The 27,599-nt window shown below is 36.9% G+C and overlaps 1 protein-coding gene across 4 annotated transcripts in view; it reads right to left on the bottom strand.

Annotated features, from left to right (window-relative positions):
• Positions 1-27,599, bottom strand: part of CENPE (centromere protein E) — a 77,641-nt gene that overhangs the window by 5,090 nt on the left and 44,952 nt on the right. For 3 of the 4 annotated variants that reach the window (XM_069592973.1, XM_069592975.1, XM_069592976.1), the window contains 17 exons: positions 25,674-25,958; positions 25,357-25,515; positions 24,862-25,143; positions 24,146-24,433; positions 22,989-23,147; positions 22,526-22,807; positions 21,333-21,491; positions 20,080-20,370; positions 19,306-19,464; positions 16,756-16,860; positions 14,633-14,851; positions 12,493-12,690; positions 11,636-11,839; positions 9,235-9,450; positions 5,906-6,091; positions 3,685-3,797; positions 1,803-1,900 (listed from right to left, as the gene is read on the bottom strand). In XM_069592973.1, the coding sequence (XP_069449074.1) occupies positions 1,803-1,900; positions 3,685-3,797; positions 5,906-6,091; positions 9,235-9,450; positions 11,636-11,839; positions 12,493-12,690; positions 14,633-14,851; positions 16,756-16,860; positions 19,306-19,464; positions 20,080-20,370; positions 21,333-21,491; positions 22,526-22,807; positions 22,989-23,147; positions 24,146-24,433; positions 24,862-25,143; positions 25,357-25,515; positions 25,674-25,958 (3,403 nt within the window). The remainder of the gene's footprint in view (positions 1-1,802; positions 1,901-3,684; positions 3,798-5,905; positions 6,092-9,234; positions 9,451-11,635; positions 11,840-12,492; positions 12,691-14,632; positions 14,852-16,755; positions 16,861-19,305; positions 19,465-20,079; positions 20,371-21,332; positions 21,492-22,525; positions 22,808-22,988; positions 23,148-24,145; positions 24,434-24,861; positions 25,144-25,356; positions 25,516-25,673; positions 25,959-27,599) is intronic. The other variant, XM_069592974.1, reaches the window with a different exon arrangement.

Below are 27,599 nucleotides of genomic sequence, written 5' to 3'. Positions count from 1 at the left end.
AGGGCAATAAGTCATAAAAATAAAAATACCTTGACCACCCTCTATCTGGAAGTCAACCCTGACTCCCTTCTCCCTTACCTCACATGCCTATTTGGCCATCAATTTTCAATAGCTCTAGAATCCTCCTGCTTCTTCCTACCAATCAATCCCACTAGCATAACCCTGTTAGTGTGGTTTTCCACGGCTGCAGTAGTAAGGATTCTCCCCAGACAGAGCTGTCCCTCACTAGTTGGTCTTCTAGTATCCGTGGAATCACCTGCCAGGCTTCTTCCTACAGTGTGTGTGTGTGGGATCCACCCACATTCAGTGAACTTCTAGTGCTCAGTACATACTTGTTCACTAAATAAACCTGAGTTGATACTAAAGCATGCATTATTAAGGATTCTATACTGTGTGTGTGGAAGTAATGTAAGGAACTGCTTTGTACATTTTAGATAAAACCGCATGTAACTGTGAGGTGCTTTCTGACGTAGAATAATCCATTGGGTCACTGGCAATTTCTTAAAGAAGGGTGAAGGTGTGTGTGGGGAAGATACTCGATGTCCATTTCCTTTTGAGTGATTTTGAAATCAGCAACATGAAAGTCACAAATCAAGAGTACTTATAATGATCCTCCTGGCACAACAAGGAACTCTCAGGTCTGTTTTCCTCTCTTGAAGTTGTTCAGGTTGGAGCTGTGATCACCTTAACCCTATCTCTGATTCTTTCTTGATTCGTTTACTTGGTGTGTCAGGTCTCTTTCTTGATTCGTTTACTTGGTGTGTCAGGTCTTAGTGGAGGCATGTGGGTTCTTTCGTCGTGGCACGCGGGCTCTCTAGCCGTGGCACGCGGGCTCTCTAGCTGTGGCACGCGGGCTTAGTAGTTCTGCCGCACGTGGGCTCTCAGTTCCCTGACCGGGGATTGAACCTGCGTTCCCTGTGTTGCCAGGTGGATTCTTCAGCCACCAGATCACCAGTGAAGCGCACTCTGATTTTTTTTAATGAGTGGACAATAATACACACAAATATCATCCTACAGTTGCTGCTACTGCTAAGTCACTTCAGTCGTGTCCGACTCTGTGTGACCCCAAAGCCAGACTTTTAAAATTTTCAGAGTGCTCGCACATACAACTTTTAGTGTCATCCTTAAAACAATTACACACATAAGCTAAGTCAGGGCTGCCCTCAGGGTTTCACACAGCATTAAATAAGGGCAATCAATTCAGAGACCTGTCCTTGACTGTGAACTCAATGCTTGTCCTACTCTAAAAGCTGATCTAAGTACTGGTCAGCATTTTCTCTTTATAAATGAAACACAAGAAATAGAAATATAGAAAAAGGTATAGTTTGAGAGACATATAGGCAGAAATTTGTTCATGGACTTGAAGACTGTTCCTATGATAAATTTCAAACAGCCTGCCAGTAAGAACAAGTCAGATAATATTTTACTGTGAATGGATATTTTTACTGGGCATATGGTTACCATCTACTAAGATATGTGCTTGTATTTTTATTGGGAAGTGTACTTCTACCCTGATAGTTGAGTCATTCTTTTATAGTACTGAAGATATCTTCACTAATATGTAAAGATTTGATAATGCAAAAGCAAATTTCCTATTTTCTAAAAATCTATAATGGAGAAACTGTCAAGATTATAGGAAACTAAGGAGATATCACAGGATAAATATAAGCCCAATGAATTCATCTGAAAAACAGTTTTTTCTAAATCAGTGATTAACTTAGGTTTATTCTTGATTGTCATTATGTACTCTTCAAAATGTTTAAGTGTGGAAAGATCGGGAAGTATCAGCATTTTCCACTTACTTGAGGTATCTTGGGCCTGTTGATTTCTTCTAAGATTCTCTTTCAATTGCCTTATAACTTCTTTTTGATATTCTACAGTGGCTTTTGTTGAAGCAATTCTATTAAGAGCAACAGAAATACGTAAAAACCCAGAAACACATTTTTAATGAAGGAATAAACACAACTGCTGTCAAGAATTTTCTAGCAAGACACATCATATCAACATAATGTTTATAGGTAGCAGTAGGTAACCCCTCATGATACCTTCCTGGTATTACGCACCTCACAGCTATTATATCATCAAATTGGAAGTATTTTGTCTGGTTGCAGGAATGATTTTTTTTTAACATTGAGAAATCAATTCTATTTAAATTTCTGGAAGCTCAATAGCTATTAAAGGTATATTAAGTAAAGTTATACCTGGGGGCACCATAAAACAAGTAAATACCAAGAAGGTATAACAATCACCAGAGCATGAAAGCAAAAAGCAGCTTCTGTTCTGAAGTCAGGAAAGCAAACCCTAGCTGCAGCTCTGGTCCAAGGTATTATAATCAAAGGTCAAATTCTGCTCACTGTTCCCTGGTAGAGACATTTAATGAACTGTTTGCTTAAGCATTAATCAGCAGTGATAGGTTGTAAGATACTCTGCCTTTTTTAGAGGCTGACAGTATCTGCTGATTCTATTCTGTAAGTAAAATTGCTTTTTATGATGAAAGATCTTAACAGATATGTTTCACTTTTTATCACCGGAAGGCTGGTTAGAATGAATGAAGATCTGGAGTGCTATGTATTTGGCAAAATTACACATTATCATTAAATATTTATTAAAGATTTATAGGAAGAATAAAAAACGTTAAGAGCCAAGAGGGATAAGAAATCCTTTAATATAAACCAATCCTTTTATTGATTATGAATGTGAAGCCCAGTGGGATAACCAGCTTGTTAAAGGTGATATTTCATTAGAGGAAATATATTTCTAATTTAGTTTCCCTGACATTGTCTAACGGTCTTTTCATTATTCTATATCACAAGGAACTTTAGGCATGCTATTATGTATATGGTGTGTGTGTGTGTGTGTGTGTGTGTGAGTGTGAGTGTGGTGTGTTAGTCACTCAGTTGTGTTCAACTCTTTGCAATCCCATTGACTGTAGCCTATTAGGCTCTTCTGTTCATGGAATTCTCTAGGCAAGAATACTGGAGTGGGTTGCCGTTCCCTTCTCTAGGGGATCTTCCTGACCCAGGGATTGAACCCAGGTCTCCCGCATTGCAGGCAGATTCTTTTTACCATCTGAGCTACCAAGGAAGCCCCATGTATACAGTACTACATAAATAAATCAGGAAAAAAGAATATGCTCTTGGGTATTAGGTATTATAATTTAAAAGGAAATACAACTTTTCCACAAAAACATGACAGAAAGAATAAATAAAATAAATAAAAACCAACAGAAACCTTAGCAAACTGGAACCCACAGGTCTTTTTTTTGGCCACATCTTGTGGTGTGCTGAACCTTACTTCTCTGGCCCGGGACTGAACCTGGGTCCATGGCAGTGAAAGCACCAAGTCCTAACTACTGGACTGCCAGGGACTCCCCACCACAGGGTTTTTAGCATTCACTTTCAAGCATAAAACGGGTATTTTAAAGCTATTTATACAAAATGAGCAAAAAGCACCCCCCTCCCGAAAGACATAGTGTTAGCAACCAGGATTGTGCTTATTTTAAAACCTTTACGTATGTAATGAGAATTTAATAAATTTGAAATCCGTGAGTGGCTGAATTTATTTTTAGAAAAGCAAATAATAATGTTTTCTTATATTTTAAAAACTTAACTAATGCAAAGAAATTTATATAGTTAAAGGAAATTTAAGCTGTTAAAAGCACGTTCAGTTAAGGCAGAGACATACTCCTTTTCAAACTCCTTCGCATTTTCCATTTTCTCTAGGTCCACTTTCACCAACTTCATTTTGAGATCTTCAATTTCTTCTTTATAAGGTTTAGCTCCTAAAGCAGCTTTGTCCTAAATGTTTTAGAGAACAGAAAAATACAATGATTTTAGAGAAATTCTGAAGCGCTCCCTTGATCTTGCAGAAACATTTGGAAACAGCAATCTTTTAATATATGAAAAGCAGGGGAGGCACAAATTTTAACCCTGAAATGAATAACATAGATATTTGAGGTAAAGTAATTGGAAGCGAATATGTATTTAGAGAACATATGATTTTTGTTTCTTTCAACAAGTTTTTTTCCCCAATTTAAAACAATCTACCTAAACAAATGAAACAGAGGTGGAAAACAATGAAATGGAGAGAGACAGGTTAATCAGGAAAATGAAAGAAAAAGATGTCAGTAAAACAATATAAATATCAAACTGGAGTCAAATTTAAGGCACAAAGTATCACTCAGTGTTGTTGAGGATTTTTTAAAAATTTTTTGTTTATTTTTGGCTGCACTACATGGCGTGTGGGATCTTAGTTCCCCAATCAGGGATCAAACTCACATCCCCTTGCCGTGGAAGCACAGAGTCTTAATCACTGGACCACCAGGGGATTCCCTGCTGAGGATATTTTATAGTCAAAGATGGTCCATCCACCAACTTGGAACTCAGGCTTTCACATAAGCTAGAGAAATAACCTTCCATCTTACTTGAGCCATTGCATTTTTGGTTCCCTTTTTTTAATAGCAGCTAGCATGTCACATTAATACACTCTCCTGGATTCTCTCTTCAAAGGACATCTGTTTAAAAATTAACTAAGACCATGATATCCTTTAGCCAAAATCCTCTGATGATTTCCCATCTCACTCAGAACAAAAACCAGAGGAGCGTGCAAGACCCTTCATGATTTGGCTCTCTGCTATTTTTCACCTCCTTTCCCACCTCTATCCTCTTGCTCACTCTGCTTGGGAGACACTGGCTTTCTTGTGGTTTCCTGAACATGTCTAGACTTTCTGTTTCTGTGTTGAGACCTTTGTGTTTGCTACTTCCTTTGCCTAGAAGGCCCTTCTACCACACTGCTCACCCCATCACTTCACGTCACCCTAAAGGTGTGGCCCTCTTCAGTATCCCTTTATAGAATCACATCTCTTTCCCTTACACTCCCACTTTATTCAGTATCCCCGTACCTTGTCTGGCTTAATTTTTTTCCATTGCATTTTTCACTATTTGACACACACACATATATTTCATTATTTTCTCACTTCCTGAATGATAATGTAAACTCCTTGAAGGAAGGGAGAAACTTTTTTACCCCACTGCTGTACATGTGGCATCTAGAACAAGGACTAACACATAGCAGGTAGCCCCAAATATTTGTTGAATGAGTAAAAATGTGGTCATTAAATTATTTGAAATATTAGTCTCAAAATTTTAAAGCTTCACAGTGAAATTTTTTGGTTTTTAGCTATACTGTCACAAAAACAAAAAAGATTATTTTCTCTTGCCTCTCTGTTTCATGTCTCATTGAGTGAGCCTGAATTTTTAGAACAATAAAAATGCAAAGAATAGACATTCTTGACTAGTTCCCAGTTTTAACTACAATGAAGAGACACTGGAGCAGAGGTAACACAAACACCTGTTAGGACTGGACTCAAGTAAAGAAGAATGGGAAGTGGCTGGGCTAAACCAAAAGGGAATGGTAGAGACACAACGAGCGAGGGCACAGACGGTGCGACGGCACTCAGGGTCAAATGTATTCACGCTGCTGCTCTTTGAAAAACAGGTCAGAGGCAGCTGACAGGCTCGCAGGTGGGACTCAACAACAAGGGACTAAGTGGAAGAAAAGAGAATTTTAAAATGTACTTATCTAATAAAGAGTATTATTTGGATCTGAAGCTTTTTAGGAAAAATAAGAAAATATACTTCAAACTATAAAGAATAATATTTATATGTCTCAAACACGATTTTTTTAGGAAGACAAAAATAATTTTGGATGAAAATATATTCCTACATTTCATTTCTAAGTTGTCACTTGCTTTTTAAAAGTTTGGAGTCCTGAACTTCAGATATGCATAGATAATACAAAGTTGAAGTAAAAGCTGAGTCCCAAATCATCTGCCAAATTCAACAGTAAATGAAAACAAAAAACAAAACCCCACTCTTATATTTGTAAAATGAGATTGCTAAATTACCTGAAGTACTTGGATCATTTCTTTTGTTTTTTCAAGGCATTCATTTGATTCATTAACTTGCCGCTGAAGTTTTGCTATTACATCATTAGTCATCTCAAGTTCTTTCTGCATCTTCATAATCTTGCCCTCCTTATGCATAGCACTTTCTTTAGCTTCACGGAGTGAGGTTTCCAGCGCTTGAATTTTCTATTAGAAAAAGTACACGTTTAAGGTCTGCCATAAAGACAGTCACAGAATATAAGACAAAGATAATCATATACAGGTATTCATTTTCACAGATCACATTAACAAAGGATAAACGAGAAGAAGCAGCCAAATGCCAATTTACACATGTATTTTTTTAATTTACAAGCTCATGCTTTTTGAGTTAAAAAATACCCAGACTTTACATTATAAGGTTTAGTGTTTATTTACTAGTCTGCATGGTACCAAGCATTTTAAATAGGCACCTACATTTTAAATGAACACAACTTAAGAGTTGATAATTAGCTCTTTAATATATCTTTTCCTTTATTTTTATTATCTAGTTTTGAACTTGAAAAATAAAAGCATATGGAACAATCGACAAAGAGTAGCTTTCCCCACCTCAGTACCCCGGCTGACCCTAAGGTAACGACTTGACTCTTCCAGGTGTATCCTTCCAGAAGTTTTCTATGTGTATCTAAGCATACATGAATACTCAATTCATAAAAACAGTCACACACACAGTAGGAACATACTAAACAAATAGTCCTGCATTAAAAAAAAAAAACAAAAAAACCTTGACAATATTTTTTCCAGATCTTTCCAATGGTTGTTGTTCAGTACCTAAGTCATGGTTGATTCTTTGCAACCCCACGGGTGTAGGCAGCCAGATTCCTCTGTCCACGGAATTCACTCCATGACAAGAATACTGGAGTGCGTTGCCATTCCTTTCTCCAGGAATTTGCTCAGATTAATGTCCATTGAATACCAGACCACCTGACCTGCCTCTTGAGAAATCTGTATGCAGGTCAGGAGGCAGCAGTTAGAACTGGACATGGAACAACAGACTGGTTCCAAATAGGGAAAGGAGTACGTCAAGGCTGTATATTGTCACCCTGCTTATTTAACTTCTATGCAGAGCACATCATGAGAAACGCTGGGCTGGAAGAAGCACAAGCTGGAATCAAGATTGCTGGGAGAAATATCAATAACCTCAGATATGCAGATGACACCACCCTTATGGCAGAAAGTGAAGAGGAGCTAAAAAGCCTCTTGATGAAAGTGAAAGAGGAGAGTGAAAAAGTTGGCTTAAAGCTCAACATTCAGAAAACGAAGATCATGGCATCTGGTCCCATCACTTCATGGCAAATAGATGGGGAAGCAGTAGAAACGGTGTCAGACTTTATTTTGGGGGGCTCCAAAATCACTGCAGATGGTGACTGCAGCCATGAAATTAAAAGACGCTTACTCCTTGGAAGGAAAGTTATGACCAACCTAGACAGCACATTCAAAAGCAGATATATTACTTTGCCAACAAAGGTCCGTCTAATCAAGGCTATGGTTTTTCCAGTAGTTATGTATGGATGTGAGAGTCGGACTGTGAAGAAAGCTGAGTGCCAAAGAATTGATGCTTTAGAACTGTGGTGTTGGAGAAGACTCTTGAGAGTCCCTTGAACTGCAAGGAGATACAACCAGTCCATTCTAAAGGAGATCAACCCTGGGATTTCTTTAGAAGGAATGATGCTAAAGCTGAAACTCCAGTACTTTGGTCACCTCATGTGAAGAGTTGACTCACTGGAAAAGACTGTGATGCTGGGAGGGATTGGGGGCAGGAGAAGGGGATGACAGAGGATGAGATGGCTGGATGGCATCACCGACTCGATGGACATGAGTTTGAGTGAACTCCGGGAGTTGGTGATAAGGGAGGCCTGGCGTGCTGAGATTCATGGGGTCGCAAAGAGTTGGACACGACTGAATGACTGAACTCAATGTCCATTGAGTCGGTGATGCTATCTATGTAGATCTCTCATATTTTTTTCATGGATACATACATCCTGTTTCATGGAAATCATCCACTAATGAACATTTAGGTGATTTCTAGTTTTTTTTCCAGGTAGCAAAAATACTGGAATTTAAATATCTGAATTTGTTCATATTTATAAGATTATTCACATATATATACATGCAGTTTTTCTCAGAAAATACATTTCTTTTTGGCCTACCCAGAATTTATTTTTGTTTGAGTGAGGTGGAAATCCAGATATTTTTTCCCCAGGTGTCAAGCTGGTTGTTCTGAATCAAATATTAAGTAAATCGTTTTTTCCTCACTGAGTTGACTGTTAACCATCATGATATACAAATTCTCAAACTTTCCTGAGTGTAAGGAATTTTGTTGTGTTCCAATGCTCTATTTACTTATTTCTATGTCATTACCAAACTATTTTACTTATCTATTCCTATATCATTACCAAACTATTCTAATTTGGCATAATTTCCAAACTAATAGCATATGATTTTTATCTGATAAGGCATGTCCTGGCTCACTGCTTCTTCATCTTACTGCTTTGTTAGATGGGATTTAAATTTCTGCCAGCTGACTGAGGTCTGTAGTAATCAATACATCAATCTACTCTATACTAGTGACCTTCTGGTTTCTGCTGGTATTTATTAAACTAGTGGCTGTTGTTTTATTATGAGTGTTTATTTCAGTAAAAATGATCAATTATAATTTACTCTTGGGCTCCCCACTAAGTCATTTTGTGTGATAATAAAATAAAATACCATGTTTGCTTTACAGAGTCCCAGTAAGGATAAAGTAATTGAATTATTCAAGTAACATACTGATTCTTCTGCACACGTTAATCTGCTTACAAAATCTATTTTTAGCCTCTTCCATTTTTGATTATAACATTAACCAATATGAAAAACATTGACGATAATTAGAGAAACCCTAAATTGCTCTTTCCCCCAAACTAGTTTTGTATAAAGACACAGATTATAGTTTAATAGGAAGTCACATGATTTAGGAAGCTTGCACTGTACAGTAATAATACTTTGAGTGGTGTATGCACCTAGTAATCAAATTAAGCTATGAGTTACTTCTGCTTCATAATTCAAAGGGAAGATCTTATATAGCACCTAGCTGTTTAATTAGCTAAATGATAGCCACAATAGAACTCTTATTTAAAAAAACAAGCCCATCACACGTATGCAAAGATAGCCCATGCTCTCTAACACATTCAATACTGTAATTTTGCTCTGAAATGCTATGTAAGACATGTTATATATAAATGTCATATAAGATGTTGAAGGCATTTTAAGACTTTGATGACACTGCAAACTGAAAAACTTAAGAAAGTACACACCTCTGTGACTTGCTGTGTAGCTCTTGTTGTGACATGAAGATTCCTGTCTTGTGTAGTAGGATTAACAAGAGCACCGGAGGTCAGGGAGAGCTTCAAAGTTTGGTAGTTTTTAAATAGTTTTTGATTGTTTTCTTTCACTGATTTCAGATCTTGTTCCCATTCTTTGGCTATGGTAGCATTTCTTTCTTCAAACTCTGTTAATTCATTCATTATAGCCTATTGGATTGTAAAAACACCATTATAGCCCTCAAATGAAATAAATTACATTAAAAAAAAAAAAGGAAAACATTATGAAAATACTAGAGTTGTAGGACAAGGCATAGGCTGACACCTATTATTCAGCACACTCCAGAATAGAACTTTAAAAGAATGTGAACATTCTTTGTGGTTCAAATCAGTTCCTGAAATTTCAAATGATGTTGGATGTTGGTGATGAGAATAAAACAGTAAGGGCTGAAGAGCACCTGTACTGCTTTGCAAGATGATAATCTCACTGTATTGGATCCCAACTGAAGAATTATGCAGGTTAAAGTTATTATGCACGTTATGACATATACCACATCATACATAAACATTAACTGACATTAGCAGGACATACCCAGTAAACTTAACAACAAGCTATTTTCATTCTAAACCTCAGTGCTTATAGGAAAAATCATTCACTGACTTTTCGTAATTAATCTGAAAACCCTGTATTTCTGTGCAGGGAATAATGATCAACCAATATCTTTTTTTTACATCAAAGCCTAACTAGCTCTGAAATTACTCATATCATCCTTTTACTTCCTAACTTCTAAGGGATGTACTTTTTGCTGTCATCATGGATGCCTTATTGGTCTTACCTAAAAATTTCTTGGTGGCTTTATGGCCAATGTATCCTTGGATCCTAACTTAGCTGTGTTCTTGCCAGCATCCTGGATGCTCCATGGCTCTCAACTAGGACCTCACACTACATAGAACTACCAACTGCTTCTTTCAGGATGCTGGAAGAAGCCACATATCCATGCTGGTCCTCATTGCAAGAGTCCCACATTCTTTTTTCATTGAAGTGTAACTGATTACAATGCTGTCTTAGTTTCAGGTGTAGAGAGAAGTGATTCAGTTATACATACATACCTATCTTCCTTTTTCTTCAGATCCTTTTCCCTTACAAGTTATTACAAAATACAGAGTACAGTTCCCTGTGCAGAACAGTAGGAACTTGCTGGAGGAATTCCTGCTTTTTGATCACAACTGGGCCTTCAACATTACAAGAACAACACTTAATAATGTGGAGATTACCTTATCCAAACACTGGCTATGCGTTTCTCCATTGACTATGAACTATTTTTTTTTTTTTGAAACAACTCATTTACTCTTTTGCTAGCCTGGACTATTTAACAGAAGGATGAACAATCCATTCACAGGCAATTATTTTTTTTAGGAACATTATCTATATTTCAATATGATTAAAGTATTGTTTCCAGATGAAGTTAAAGTCTTTGTTTGGAAATAACTACCCAAACACAGAGATATGACACTAATATTAAATGCTGTAATATTAATCCAGGTCCCTCTGCTCCAGTTACTTATGGTGGTTTAGTCACTAAGTTGTGTCCGACTCTTGTGACCCCATGGCCTGTAGCCCACCTGCTCCTCTCTCCATGGGATTTCCCAGGCAAGAATACTGGAGTGGGTTGCCTTTTCCACCAATTTCCTTCTCCACTGGTTACATGCAGTAACAAGTCATTTTCTCATTACTGCATATTTTTCTAGGTATACGAGATAGGGATTACTTCAGAAAGTAGAATGAATATTCTGATTAGTAAAAGGTGAAACAACAAACAGTGTGAAAGCGATGTTGGTTCTTATGAGTCTGTTCCCTAGGGCTGGTCTGGAACGATGATCACAAACCACAGTGTGAACATCAAAGCTGAAGGATCCAGGCATGCGAGGGTGACACTGCTGAGACGAAAAGCCTGTGCGGCCTTACTAATGAAGCAGCTGACTAGCTGTCCAGGGGTTTCCTCTAGCTGCTGCCTGTAGCCCTGAAACAGGCTCTGGGCTCACACTGTCCGGGGCTGCTTGGAAAAAAGGCTCAGTTCCTACAGAAGCAGCCCAAAGTGAGAATAGAAAGAGGAAAATGGCAAGAGGATTTTTTGTGTAAAAAACTGACTGCTGCACAGCAAGATTTTATCTTCTTTATAAGCATAAATACATCTTTAATTATCCTAAGGAAGCATAATACATTAGAGGCAGAAGATGTTTTACAGTCAACTTTTTTCACAAAGCACACGCGAGTAAATTTTAAGAAAATACTTAAAATTAAGTTGTTCTTAGATTTTTTTAAACAAATGAGGTAGAAAAATTAAAGCCGTCAACAAGAAGAAGAATGAGGTGGCGCAAGAAAATGACTACTTACCGTTATTTTCTCATGATACAAGTTGTTCACTTGACAAATACTATCATTTTCTTCCTGGATGACATTTTTAAGCTTTTCTATATCAAAACGAGCATTCAACCACTCTTCCAAAAACCGAGTCATTTCTTTTCTATTACTTAGTACTTGCTGAAATTCAGTCTTTATGCTATGGAAATCACTTTCTGAAAAATCCTTAAGAATTTCCTGTGAAAAATAAGCAATGAATCATCTGAACATTAGAAAAGTTTTAATCTAAATATCATAAAAGGGGAAAACACCTTACTGAACTTTATTCTTAATATTTTAAAGTAAATATAATTTTAATTTAAAACTTTAGTTATTGATAATAAAATTTTGGCAGTACAACCTATGTAACAAAGGCAAGTCTACAAATCCTGCTCAAATTAAAGCCCCTCAAAACTATACATCTATGACTAATTACCACAATATATGAACTGTCTCTGGATGTTGCTTTCTGGGCACATAACAGGCTGCACATGGTATTGGAAATTGGATGCTGGCCTCATACTGCTGAGTAGGACACTTCATGTGGAGTTGTAATGAAAATATTTCTGACTCCCAGTCACAGATCTAGGAAGTTTCAGAAGGCATTTGGAAACTTATTCTGGGGTTCCATGAATTCCCACTTGATGATATTACATCTATTTTCTGTATCTTTGGGGTTCTGAAAGGACGCTACACTATTATCTGGCACCCTTCACACCTCACCAGCTGTCATTCTGCAACTGAGTTTTAATTTTTTGGTAAGTAAAAATAACTCTAAATAAATGCAAAGGTACTTTTCGACTTGATAAAAGGCTTGACATCTAGTTAAACCCAGTTTAAACAAATTATACTTCGATATGTAGATCCATGCTCTGGTTCAATTTGAGGTCCCTTGATTCTCCAGGTGGTACATCATAATCTTGTTGAAAGTGCTGTAGTTCCATTAGCAGTTCATTTTGCTTTTCCACTTCATCAATAAAAGCCATTTCAAATTTATTGATGGATTCATGTTGTTCTTCCTTTGTCCTTGCAACATAGCTTAGCACATACTTGCAGAGAAACATAAAACAAATTGGGAAATGAAACTTGTACCATGTTTAGAAGAAGTTTTAAACCCCTGAGACTAGGAGGCAGGATGGCATCTCTTGTTTTATCTATGTTTCCTGGTTAAGTGAGGAATGAGGAAAGAGCCGCTCTATTCTCAATTTTCTCTTCTCAGCAACTTGGGAGGATAACTCTCAGGCCTCTCTCTAGTTCTGTATTTCTGACTTCCTCCTGAAATACACTTCACAGATGTCCTACAATCACCTCAATTTCAATAGGCTTAAAATGTACATGATTCCTTTCCCTAGAAACCCATCTATGTCTATTATCCTCTTTTTGGTTAATTAAATCATCAACCACCCAGGTTTCCCAGCTAGATACCTGAGATTATTTTCAACATCTGCCTACCTTGACCAGGTAACAAAAATGGGTATGACATGTCTCAAGATTTACTTGTCAAGTGTATTTAGATGTCTGGCTTTAAGGTGATAATAGTTTGAATACCATATGCTGCGTGGATCTCTTTAGTAAGTTCTGGATATCTGATTGCCAGGGTTTGTGGAAGAGTATCAGGGCCTGCAGGGCAATTTACCAAACAGGAAGGCCAGGTACCAGTTCCCTACTTCCCCTAACTTCCACCATCCCTTAATCTCTTATAATTCGGCCTCTTCCTTAATCACTCAACTAAAACCAGACTGACAGAGATCACCAGTGAGCTCTATTATCAACAAATTGGGGGGATCTCTTCAGTCCTCGTGCCGGCTAACACATCTGCCCTCTTGACTACTTCGTCTCTGGCAGACTCTTTCACTGACTTCAGTGATAGCACTTGTGCTTGGTTCTCTTCCGCCACTTTGACTTTTACTAATCTTTAACCCATGAGCTGCTCTTTTCTGCTACTGTCTCTTGAATTATCCCTTCTGAAGTGCTTATTGTATCTCCAACTTCTTATTCCTCTGCTATGCTTTCTGGGTGATGTTACTCACAGATGTTGTGCAATGTGTCAGCTATACGAATCCCAAATCTTTGTCTTTAGTCCTGACATTTCTCCTGACAAGTCTCAGACTCTCAACTGAATGCTTACTTGGTCTCTCTTCTCAAACATTCTGTCACAGGTATTTCTACCTCAAAACATCTCAAACTGAACACCTAATCTCTTTCCCCTCTTTATTTGTTAATGGTAACACTGTCTACAAACCTGGCTAAACCTGAATTTTGATTCTCATTTTAAACTTCTCCCCCTTACCTCGACCATCAGTCACATGGACTACTATCTCAAGCTGTCACAAGTGTGTCCCCTCCATCCCAAGAATCCTTCCCTAGTAGTAGTGTCATTGTTACAGCTTATCTGGACCCAGTGCAACTGTTTCTGGCCACAAACTCATTTCTTCTTTGTCTATAGGGAAGTATCTAAAATAATAACCTGATCATGCCATTGCCAACACCTTAAAATAACTATCCAATGGCTCTGCCTCATCTACAAAATGAACGCCAAGCTTTATCGCTTAAGCCAGTCTTATCTTCTCTAACTTTTTATCTGGTATGTCATACAATCTAAATATACTTCTATAACAAGGCTTATTACCTGTTTATATGTCTGCTTCACTCACTATGAGGTTCTTGAGATGCTATTCACATCTGTCTCCTAAATACCTGGACAGTGTCTAGGTCCACAGGCAAAGCTCAGGTTTTGTTGAATAAACAGGTCCTAGGTGCACTGAGGGTCTTGCACACTGTTCTTAGACCCATGCAATCTTCAATTTAATAGTGAATATGCTAACTCTCAAAAAGGGAAAAGTAAAAGTTTATTGCTAAGCTGTATCTGACTCTTTGCAACCCCATGGACTGCAGCATGACAGGCCAACTTTCAAGGTAGGACTTAAACATGTTGTTAGTAATAGAAATTTACAGCAGTATTTACAAAGATATTACTTAAAAAGATGGTACCTGAAGTTTCATTACGACTCTATGAAATTCCATGGAACACCTCTGGTTTGCAGTGAGAAGTTTCTGGATTTGTTTGGTTTGTGGATATGGAAGTGAGAGGTTTGCTTTTACTCTAATTGAAAGCTCTTTTTGGGTTTCAATTTCCTTCTTCAAGTCAAGAGACAATCTATTTAAACATTCATAGTGATTATCCATCGCTGAGTATCTCTTAAGAAGCTCCTAAAGAAAATTAGAATTTATTCAATGTACTAATTTATTTTAACAAGAAATAGTCCCAGCCCTAGAGCTGCAACAAAAAGATTTACTACTTCTTGTAGGAGGAAAACAAATTATGATGTTTGTGTTTAAAAATCAAAAGCAAACTATTGATTTTGGATTATAAAAATTACTGTGGAAATTAAAAAAAAATTAAACAAATATAACAAAGAAAATCAGAAACAATCATTGTTATCATTTGATGCATTTTCTTTTGGTCTTTTGAACATCCATGATTTGAAGGAGCATTTGTTTATATAAAGTCTGAAGGGAAATCTGAGTGAATTCAATCCAGTATGTATTGTAGCTCAAGTCTGAATGCTGTTTTATATTTACAGTGGGCAGTATGAGTGAGCAGATATGCGACCAAGAATCAAACTAATTATTTGTCAAATTGATGGAGCTTCTTCACACATTTCTATTATTTGCCTAGAGTCTAAGTTTTCTAACCTTTTATCAGAGTTTGAGTTTAGATTCCAGCTCTGCCACTCGCTAACTGGGGAAACACTGAGCCATTTTCACCACTATAAAATGAGATTACAATAACTGCCATAGAGTCTTCTAGAGGATCAAATATTAAATGATACCTGAATATATGCAATCTACAAAATATATAGATATTATTTTAAAGGAAATAAAAATTATATTTGTAAAAATGCTTCTATGCCCAAGTTTTACACTTTGTCAGACTTGATTTCAAATCCTTATTCTACTAATTAACTTGGGCAACCTCTAAACTTCCTCTGAGCCTCAGTTTGTTTATAAATGAAACAATAAAACCTATCTCACGAGGTAAGTACAGTGCCTGCATATGAAAGACAGTGAGTCTGGGCCCACAAATACAAATGATAAAAGTCCAGGCAGCTGAACCCTGGAGAATACAGGCAGAGGAACATCAAGTTGCTACAATCATGTAATAAATAACATGTTTAGTTTAGGGTGTTAAATTATGGAAGCGGCAGTTGACCACAACGAATTCTTTTTTGAATAATTTAAGGAAAAGCTAGATAGATGTTCAGTAATCTGTGGATGTTGGGGGTGGGGTGCTGCCTTTAGTCTTAGAATGAATCAGATTATGGCATGGAGCAGCGCTGTATGCCATTCATTTGTACTTTTAAAAAAGGCATTCTCAATGCTGATTTCTGTTGGGAACTGTGCTAAGTGACATAGCCATAAGCAACACAAACAGTTTTTAGGGACTGCATTTTAACAGGGGCGACGATAATCCTGTTGGCGTTACCCTTAGGATATATTCAGAACCCAAACACTTTCTCACCACTTCCACTGCTACCCCTTTGGGCTGAGCCACCATCACCTTTGCCTGGATTACTGGAATTAGTCTTTCAATTGTCCTCCTGCTCCCACTCATTTTCAACCTAACAGCCATTTCTTTAGAATCTAAGTCAGATCATGTCTCTCTCAAGAGATCTCCATCTTAATCAGAGTAAGCCTGCAGTCTGCTTAAAGCCCCACAGCCTGCCTCTTCCTCATTAACTCCACACTTCTCTTCTAACTGGCTGTCCTCCTTCCTGAAGACCTTGGAACCCACCAAGCAAGCTTGTCTCAGAAGCTTTGTGCCTGCTGTTCCCTCCGCTTATAGTGCTCTTTACCTGGACACAGGCCTGTGTGGCTTGATCCTTTACCTCTTTCAGCTATTTGCTCAAATACCACCTTTCCAGTGAAGCCTTATGATCACAAACGCCTCTGTTTTGTGTGTGTGTGGTGTATGCGTGTATCTATGTATACATATATATACTAGTGCTAGATTATAAAGTTTAGAAAAGTATTGAGCATTATCTATTCAATCCACGTTAGACCTCTGGAGGCATACAAATCTTCATTTGTAACTTTAACAGGAGAACACTTACTTTTATCCTAAAGCACTTTTCTCTCAGGCTTCCTATAAGGTGTTGGTTTCCATCACATAGTAAGCTTTTTTCATATTTTACCTCTTTGTGGTTCTGTTGATCCTGCTTTGATAGAAAGAAATCAGCAAGACTTCAGCTGTAACTATATTCACATATGTCTAATCATATACTTTGATTACATTTTTATATCTTTTCAATAATAGAATTAAATATAACACATCTAACTTAAAGTAGTCTTAACAATGCTCAGAAAATAAATAATAGTAAGTCTTCAGTGAGTGACCTCAAGTCATTGGAAAAAGTGGCAAAACCACATAATTTTGGAAGATAGGATCTGTTCCTTTACTACTTTTAGTTGAAAATTGGATTTTAGATATATTTCTGGTTCCTACTCTTCCAAATTTCTGCCTTACAATCACTGTTGCCAACTCGATATGCAAGTAAAACCAAGTATATTACTTATGGTGTTCTAAGTCCTGCTGATATATTCTTTCCAGAACCTTGGAACAGAAAATTCATACCCAGTATATATTTTGTATTTCTGATTAAAAGTGCAAAATAAAATATTGTTCAATAAATATTCATTGAATGAATTTAGTCTCTTTATAGATTTAGTTAGGGCCCACTAAAGATGATTTCCAAGTGTCTGATATTTCTATTGAGATTACAAATGATATTACTTTCCACTATTTCTTTACTAGAAGATAATGATGAACATGAAAATGAAATATGAGAATAAGAAAGATTTTTTACAGATTTCTTATTCATCTGAATTTTATATAATGACGCAGGTTCTTTAACATAGGTGAATATTTATAAATACATATCACAAGAACTTCCTTATTTATACTTGTCTTTTTCCTTCAAAACTCACTAACAAGAGCCTATGTTTAAAACTCTACTGGGCAGAAGCACAGAAATGAGATATTTAATCTTTTATGATTCTTCAAATCTTTCTCCACTGAGAATAATGTCATTTCTTGGCTTAGAAATCCTTTAAAAAACTACACTGAAAGAAATAGTCTGCTTTATGTAACATTTTTTGTTTTTTTAAAACTAGAGAATTAAAAAGTATTTTCTGAAAAACCAGAACAGTAGTTTGAAAAGATGCATGCACCCCAGTGTTCATCTTACGATAGCCAAGATGCCAAAGCAACCCAGACATGCATCAACAGATGGACAGACGAAGATGCGGGACACATACACAGTGGAGTGTTACTCAGCCATAAAAAAGGAACTGAAATCTGCCATTTGCAAAAAACTTGGATGGACTTGGAAGGTATTATGTTTAGTAAAATAAGCCAGATAAAGACAAATATTGTATGATACCACTACATGCGGAATCTAAAAAATATAACAAACTAATGAATTTAACAAAAAAGAAGCAAACTCACAAATACAGAGAGCAAACTAGTGGTTACCACAGGGGAGAGAGAAGGGGAAAGGGACAATACAAGACTAAGGGATTAAGAAGTACAAACTATAATGTATAAAATTAGCTACCCAGAAATACTGTGCAGTATGGAAAATAGATAATATTTTACAGTAACTATAAATGGAGTATAATCTTTAAAAACTGTGGATCACTATACTGTATATTACAACATATAATATTGTATATCTATTATACTTCTATTTTAAAAAGTTCTTAACAACAAAAAAAGTGGTATTTTCTGAATAATATTTTGGCTTCTTTTTAAAACCGCATTTTCTATTTGTGTGAAAACTATAATTAAGTTTCCTTCATTATCCTTTACTGTTTGTAGACATAAATATACCACAAAATAACTGTCACTCTTACCAAAAAAAGCTTGATTCTTATAGTTACTAGATAGGGAATGATTCTGAACTCACTCTAGCTAGCAGGTCTCTTAATTTTTCTCTGCATTGGTCCCTTTCCATTTTGAGAGACTCTTTTATCTGTCTCAGCTCATCTCTTTCTTTAGCTACAATTCTTATTTCTTCAAGGCTTTCATAAAGTTTCTTAGTCAAATGCAAATTATCCATTTCCACACTTTGCATAGATAAATTTTGGGCCTCAAACTGCTTCTTCAACTGTTTCATTTCATTCACTTTTTTATGAGTTTTACTGACATCTTCTTTCATTTTAAGAAGTTGAAGCTCTTTTCTCTTAAGTTCTTGTATCTTGACACAATTATAAAACAAGTTAGAATACAAACAGAATTCCTTAAAGAAAGTAAAATAGTGTCTATTTATGGTAGACATACATATATATTTATATTGACATATCTGTATCTATGTCCTTTCTCATTTCATAAATAATTTTGGACAGTTATTCCCCCAGAGTTAGGGGCTTCCCAGGTGGTGCTAGTGGTAAGGAATGTGCCTGCCAATGCAGGAGACATAAGAGACACAGGGTTCAATCCCTGTATCAGGAAGATCCTCTGGAGAAGGGAATAGCAACCCACTCCAGTGTTCTTGCCTGGGAATCCCGTGGACAGGCTACAGTCCATGGGGTCGCAAAAAGCTGGACACAACTTAAGTGACTTAGCATGCACATGTTCCCTCAAAGAACAAAACAACACATACCTTTTTCTGTAATTCATCTTTTGATTTATTTAAATCCTTTTGCATATGTGAAATCTGAGACGTCTTTTCTGAAACTCTCTCTCTCAATTTATCGATAGTCTCTTGGTGTTCTTTCAAACGGATATGAGCAATTTTTAGTTGTTCTTGTGTCTCCAGTTCCTTTGTTATCAGAAGAAATTGAGAAATATGAGATAAAGGCACATTACCTTTTCTTAACAATGAACTAGTTAAACCAAATCTTAAGAAATACATATTCACAGTTAGAAATAACCAACACGCCACTGCTAAATTAGAATAGTTCAGAGGGACATAAAGTCTAAGGCCCTGACACTAGCCTCACCCATCCCAGTCCTGTACCATGCTCAACTCTGCCACTTATTTTCCACATTTCATACCATCTGGATATTTTTCTAAATCAGTATCATGTAAAGAGTGTCCTCTTCTTATGCTTAGTTTTCCAGTATACAGACGAACCCCACTTATCCAGTGCCTTATTGACAGACACTTGGATTGGTTCTGATTTTGTTCATCACATATGGTGCTGCAGTGAATGCTGTTGTATTTCTGCCCATACATGTGAATATACTGGTAGGATAAATTCCTACAAGTGGAACTGCTGTACCAAATGTCTATATTGATAAATTTTTAAAATGCTATTGTCAAATTGTCTCCCTGAAAGGTTATAACATTTAAATTTTCACGAATAGCATCGATTATTTTCAAACTTCTTAGAATACAAACGGTTATTTGGCAGGACGGAGGAGGACAACTCACCCCAGCTGTGCTTCCTTGCAGGTCCGCCTTGAGTAGGTCTCTCTCCAGTCTGAGGGTCTCTTCCAGCCCCCTTAGGTTATCTCTTTCTTTCATTACAGATTTCATTTCTTCAAGGTTTTCATGAAGCTTCTGAGCCAAGTTTAAGTTCTCCATTTCTATTTTGTTCATAGTTAAACTCTGGCACTTAAATTCGTTCTTCAGTTGCTCAATGTCACACATTTTTTTCTTAGTCTCACCAATTTCTCCTTTTAACTTAAAAAGTTGCTGTTCATTTGCTTTCAGTTCTTGGACCTTAAGATAATCATGGTAGGATTAATTGGATCATTTTTTTAGGGAAGAATTAAGAATAGTTTCTAAACTGATTAAGACAATAGTTACCCCATTTTACTCATTAATGTGCTGTAAAATTTCATACAGGATTTGGTGTCTTTTGTGATATAATATACATGACTACATATAATCTTACATGTATACAGCTCAGCTATACTCAACAAATGCATACAGCTATGTAACTAAAACTCAGATCAAAATATAGAACACTTACTTTACCTGTGTGCTCTTCCTAGAACAAATCACTATTTTGACCTTTTTCATCCCAGATCAGTTTGTCTGCTTTTAAAAAATTTTATTTGTTGTCTTTTAAATATTTTATATTGGAGTCAAACTGATTAACAATGATCTGACAGTTTCAGGTAGACAGCAAAGGGACTCAGCCACACATAAACATGTATCCATGCTCCCCGAAACTCCCCTCCCATCTAGGCTGCCACATAACACTGAGCAGAGTTCCCTGTGTTATACAATAAGAACTTGTTGGTTATCCATTTAAAATATAGCAGTGTGCACAAGTCCATCCCAAACTCCCTAACTATCCTTTCCCCTCACTCTTACCCTGTGGCAAACATAAGCTCGTTTGCCAATTTTTAAACTTATGCATCACAATGTAAATATCGATTCTCCTGTTGACAGGCATATGGGTTGCTTTCAGTTCTTCACAATTATGATTGCAGCTGCTGTGAGCACTCCTGTATGTCTTTATGTGGAAGAATGCATTCTTTTTCCTTAGGTACATACCCAAGGATAGAAAATTCTGGGCCACAGCAGGTATATGGTTCAGGGTTAGTAAAAACTACCAAGCTGCTTTCTAATGTGGCTGAAGTGTTTTATATCCCTTAAGGATTTTAGGCATTACTTTTTATTCTAGGAATATATTGGGTATTTGAGCATATAAGCCCCATGACCCCCCTCAATACCTTTTCTTGTAATTTAGCATTTGAATTTTCTAAATCCATTTGCATATCTAATATTTCTTCTGCCTTCTCAGACACAATCCCTCTGAGTTTATCAATAATTTCCTGGTGCTCCTTCAGATGCAAGTGAGCTATTCTTAGTTCTTCTTGTTTTTCTAGATCCTTAATTAACAGGAAAAAATAAAAGCAAAAACAACATAGCTTAGTGTTAACTACTTTCTTTTTAATGAAAACGGTATTTCCTTAGTAAAAATGATAAACTTCTTATTCCCTCCTCCACATCTTTGAGGTTGTTAGAAAACTGTAGGTTTGCGCTTCCCCTGGCCTCACCTCCCCACAATGTACTCACATTTTTCAGAGGCGAACATGCTATACATGTGCTCTTCTACAGCTTGCTTTCCCCCTAAGGTTTACTTTGGGCTTTCATATTAGAACATTCAAATCTATTTCGTTTTTTTAGGGGTTGCATGTATACTGTATGTGCACACTCAGTCACTCAGCTGTGTTCAACTCTTTGCGATCCCATGGACTGTAGCCCACCAGGTCTTCTATGGGATTTCCCAGGCAAGAATACTGGACTGGGTTGCTGTTTCCTCCTCCAGGGGACCTTCCCAACTCAGGCATTGAACCTGCATCTCCAGCGTCTCCTGCACTGGCAGGTGGATTCTTTTACCACTGTGACACCCGGACATGTTCTCAGTCATGGCCCACTCTCTGTACCCCATGGACTGTAGCTCACCAGGCTCCTCTGTCCATGGGATTTTTCAGGCAAGAATACTGGAGTGGGGTGCCATTTCTTTCTCCACACCTGGGCCTACTGCATATATTTACCTGGTTTCCTTGTGATGCACATTTAGGTTATTTCCTATCTTTTTTTAAATCACAAATTGCTATAATGAACAACTTTATGGTATGTATGTTTGTGTTATGAATACACACACACACACACACACACACACACACACACATATATATTTACTTTTTCTTAATTGAGTAAATGTACATGTAGGGTAAAGCCCATAAAGAAACTGCTGGTTACAGAATTTAAAATTTTCACAAACAATACCAAATTACCTGCCTAAAAGGTGGTATCCTGTTAACTTTCACCAAAAGTACCACTCATTTCAAAGAAGGGTTCACTGATGTAAGGAAAACATCACATTAACTTGCTGGCAAGAGGAGTGAGTGTAACTTACTTTAGCTTTTGTTTCTCTGAGGCTTTCTCTGAGTTGATCTCGCTCCATTTTGAGGGTTCCCTCCATTCTTCTTAGGTCATCTCTTTCCTTACTAACAGATTTTATTTCTTCAACGTTTTCAAGGAGTTTCTGAGTCAACCTTAACTTCTCTGTTTCTGTGCTTTCCAGGATTGAATTCTGAGTCTCTAATTGCTTCTTCAATTGCTCTGTTTGATATATATTTTCCCTGAGATCATTTTGCACCTTAAGAAGTTGATGTTCTTTCTCCTGAAGTTCACTGACCTTGAGATAATCAAACAGTAAGTTAGGATATAGACAGATACAGAGAGAAAGTTAAAAAGTAGTTTCTAAATTGAATAGGAAAATCTCTACTTATTTTCAGCATTTGGCAAACTCATACCCTGTTTCATAACACAAAAGACCTGATTCAAACTCTCAGTTACTTAGATATTATAAGAAATACCTGTGCTTTTAAGGCCATATTTGTGTTTTCTAAATTCATTTGGATATTTGATATTTCATCTGTCTTCCCTGAAACAATTCCTCTGAGTTTATCGATAGTTTCTTGGTGCTCTTTCAGATTCATCTGGGCAGTTCTTAGTTCCTCTTGTCTTTCCAGGTCCTTTATTATTAGAGAAAGAAAAAGAATACATTCAGAATAATACAATTCAACAATATGTAGGAAAGGCATAGGGTAAGAAGTAAAAATTCCCCTCCCTCCTTGGGCCTCTCAGTTCTCATCCTCTAAAAGTAACTTCTGGATGTCAATATATTCTAGATACTCTTACTCCTTTTTCCCATTGGAAACTTTTTAATCAGCTCTATCTCATTCTTTACCTATGGGTTGGTATTCCATGGTCTGAATGTGCTGTATTTTTGTTCAACCAGTCTAATGGACAGTGAGGATTTTTCCTATTGGTGAGGGGGGTTGCTTTGTTATTGGAACTTGCTGCAATGAATATCTGTCCATAAACATCTTTGCACAATTATGCTAATATATGCAGATAAACAGCAATAACTGGATTTTAGGGGTTACTGTAAACAACAGTCTGTATAGTCAAAGCTATGTTTTTTCCAGTAGTCGTGTATGGATATGAGAGTTGGACCATAAAGAAGGCTGAGCGTGGAAGAAATGTTGCTTTTGAACTGTGGTGTTGGAGAAGACTCTTGAGAGTCCCTCAGACAGCAAGGAGATCAAGACTAGTCAATCCTAAAGGAAATCAACCCTGAATATTCACTGAAAGGACTGATACTGAAGCTGAAGCTCCAATACTTCGGCCATGTAATTTGAAGAGTCAACTCACTGGAAAAGACCCTGATGCTGGGAAAGACAGATGGCAGGAGAAGGGAATGATAGAGGATGAGATGGTAGGATGGCATTACCAACTCAATGGACATGAGTTTGAACAAGCTCCGGGAGATGGTGAAGGACCGGGAAGCCTGGCGTGTTGCAGTCCGTGGGGTTGCAAGGAGTCGGACTCAACAACCACCACCATATATCCATCCCTTCAGTTTTCCCCAAGGGTTGGACCATTTTTACATCTCCACCAATTCTATCAATCACAGTTCTTTTAGGACACAATTTCACATTTACAAGTTGGGTAAAAGATGGTAACTCACTCTATTTGTTGTTTCTCTTAGGTTTTCCTTGAGCTGGTCTATCTCTACTTTGAGAGTCTCCTCCATATTCCTAAGGTCATCTCTTTCTTTTGTAACAGATCTTATTTCTGCAATATTTTCATTGAATCTCTGAGTTAACTTGATATTCTCCCATTCTATATTTTCTAGAGTTGACTTTTGGGCCTCAAGTTGCTTCTTCAAGTTTTCCATTTCACATATATTTTCCCAAGTCTCACTGACATCCTTCATCTCAAGAAGTTGATGTTCTTTTTCCTGAAGTTCTTGAATCTGTGAAAATTATAAAGCAAGTTAGGACATAGGCAGAAAATATTAGGAAAAAGAACTATTTCTATAATTATGCCAATCATCTTTATATTTTAGTTTAATGTATGTATTATTTTCTTCCTTAAGGGATATGCAGAACACAATAATCGGATGTCATTTTCTAAACAACACGAGACCTACGTTTGCCTGTCAGTATCTGAATTCCCTAAGACTCTCTGGATATTTGTTCCCTGATCTGTCTTCTCTGAACTATTCTATGCATTATCGTTTCTTGGTACTCCTTCAGAAGAATGTAAGTAGCTTTTAGTTCTGCTTTGATCTTCTGTTCCTTTATGATTCCAGGAAAATTAATCTAACTTAATAGTGAACATCATCATTATCACCTCAACACTACTTTTATAACCAAAAAACATCAAAAGAGGGTAACTTACATCAGCTACAATTTCTTTAGTGTTTTCTTTGAGTTGGTCTGTTTCTTTTTGAAGGGCCTCCTGTATCCTTTCCAGTTCATCTCCTTCCTTAATTATGGTTTTTAATTCTTCCTGACTTGCCTGAAGTTTTTCAGCCAATGTGAGCCTCTCGCTTTCTTTTCTTTGTAGTGACGAGCCTTTGACTCTGAGATGTTCCTTTAACTGTTCCAGCTCACTCATTGTTTCCTGAGTCTCACTGATTTCCTTGACAGTAATAAACTGCTTCTCATAAAGCTCTTGAGTCTAAAAAAGACAAAGCCAAAAATATACTTGCATGCAAACACACATAAAAACATGTGCTTATATATGTTTGTGTATACATATATATATATGTATTTTTAAGGAAAAAATTTAGGATGCTTTTTAAAACAATTTAGTAAGTAAACAGTAGCCTTTGTAATCTAGTTAGCTACCTCCCTTAAATTTTCTTCCCCTGTTCCTTTACTCCCATTTTACCTTTTTCTGTAATTTATCATTTGCTGTTTCCAATTCCTGTTGAATGTGTGATATTTCAGTTTCTCTCTTTGATAGATCCGCTCTTAGTTTACCAATAATTTCCTCTTGTTCTTTTAGGTGACAATGAGCAACTTTAAGTTTCTCTTCAGTTTCTAGTTGCTTTATTATTAAAAGAAATTGCAAGAAAATTTGAAAACATTATAATCATTACATGGTAACGAATTCCTTTTCCCCAGAGGTTTAGTTTTTACCAAGATATCTGCTTACAGAATATTAACACACACACACACACACACACGAAAATGAATGACACCTACTTTAGCTGCCATTTCTCTTAGGTTTTCTTGGAGTTGGTTCTTTTCAGATTGAAGAAGTTCTTGTAGCCTCTGAAGGTTAGCTCTCTCCTTTGCTACAGCTTTGACTTCATCATGACTTTCTTGAAGTCTTTCAGACAATTCGAGCTTTTCCATTTCTAGCTTTAGTAGTGCTGAGTCTTTGAATGGGTCCTTCAATTGCTCCATCTCATTCATTATTTTCTTAGTCTCACTGTCCTTTTCTTTCATATTGAAGGACTGTTCTTGTTTGTCTTGAGATGTTCGGATCTAAAGAGAATCATAAAATGATACAGTTGATATCCAGAGATACTTTATTTCATTTTTTGGGAAAAGAAACAAGGATGCTTTCTAAAACAATGAAATCAGGGATTTAACAGCTCATTTCCAGAACAATATTTCCTCTCACCCACTCTCCCATTATTCAGATATTAAACACATTTATTGAGTATTCATTGTGTTGTTAGTATCCTATAATATTAGAAGTTGGAGATGAAATGGTAAATGAGACTTTACATGATTGGCCTTTTTGAGACTTATACATTTTAGAAGGAAAAATACATATTATATCAAATCTTAACCAAACAGAGGTGGCGGGTTATTTCAGGGTACCAGTGGCAAACCTAATCTATTCTGAGTGATTAGGAAGGGCTTCCTGGGGGATGGAAAGCTTCAGTTGAGAGACAAAGGCTGAGAGCACTTGTTAGGCAAAGAGGAGTATGGAAATACTACAGGAAGGAAGACCAGACCATCTGAAAGCTGAGAAACGTGGAAGAGCAATAGACTAGAGCTGCCTGAGCCCAATGAACAGGAGGAAGAGTAGATGAAACAGGGGTAGAAACCAGCAAGGTCTGGGATCCAGGGTCATTTAATAGCAATAATAAGCTATGAAAAAGTTTTAAGGCGAAAACATCACCTTGGCACAGAATGGGGAATGAATTACAGAAGTATGAAATGAATGGAGAGACCAGTTAGGAGGCTATTGCAGGACAGCCAGAAAGAATCCTGGCTTGGATTAGGGTATTGGTAAAGTGTGCTTTGGATGTAAACTGGAGAAGAAAATTATGACAGAATACGGAGAAGAGTGGGAGGATTTCACACATAGGCACATGCCTTAAAATCAACAAGGTTTTGATTCTTGGATTAAAGAGGGAGTGGGGAGGAAGGGATAGTAGTAGGGTTGATTCTCAGATTTCTGACTGGATCGGTGAGGGAAATGGTAATGCCTTATGGGATGCTGGAAAAATAAGTTTAAACACAGAAGAAAACAGTGTTTTGGACTTTATCCCTTCCTGTAATTTAACATTGCTTTTTCTAAATCATTTTCAATACTTAAGAAAACAAGTATCTTCCCTGAAACATTTTCCTTCATTATCCATAGTTTCTTAGTATTTATGAGCAGTTTTTAGTTGTTCTATTTCCAATCACTTCGTAATTAAGAGATACTTAAAGAAAACTGATAGGAATATTATAACTATGAATGCTCTCTTTCTCACTTATAAAACACTTATTAAATGGGAGGAAAGGATGAGACATACTTTAGCCAAAGTTTCTCTCATCTCTTCCGTTGGTCACGTTCAATCTGAAGTGCTTCTATTGTCATTTTAAGATTCTCTCTTTCCTTAGTGAGAGATTTTATCTCCTGTGACTTTCCTGAAGTTTTGCAGCCACCCTGAGACTTGTCACTTCTATACTTGCTAGTGTTGCTGAATCTCTGGCTTTGGATTGTGCTTTCAACAGCTCTGGCTCATCCACTGTTTCCTGGGTTATCAGTGATTTCTTTCACATTAGGAAGTAGCTCCTGTTCCTCATGAAGCACTGGGATCTTGCGATAGTCATATAATACTAAGGATACTATCTAGACAATGTTGTCATAATTTTTAAAGGGAAAAGATGAGGATACTCTCCACA

This window comes from Ovis canadensis, chromosome 6 (genome assembly GCF_042477335.2).
Source record: "Ovis canadensis isolate MfBH-ARS-UI-01 breed Bighorn chromosome 6, ARS-UI_OviCan_v2, whole genome shotgun sequence".
NCBI lineage: Eukaryota > Metazoa > Chordata > Mammalia > Artiodactyla > Bovidae > Ovis > Ovis canadensis.
Note: the sequence above shows the minus strand (reverse complement) of the source record. Positions and strands in the feature narration are given on the sequence as shown.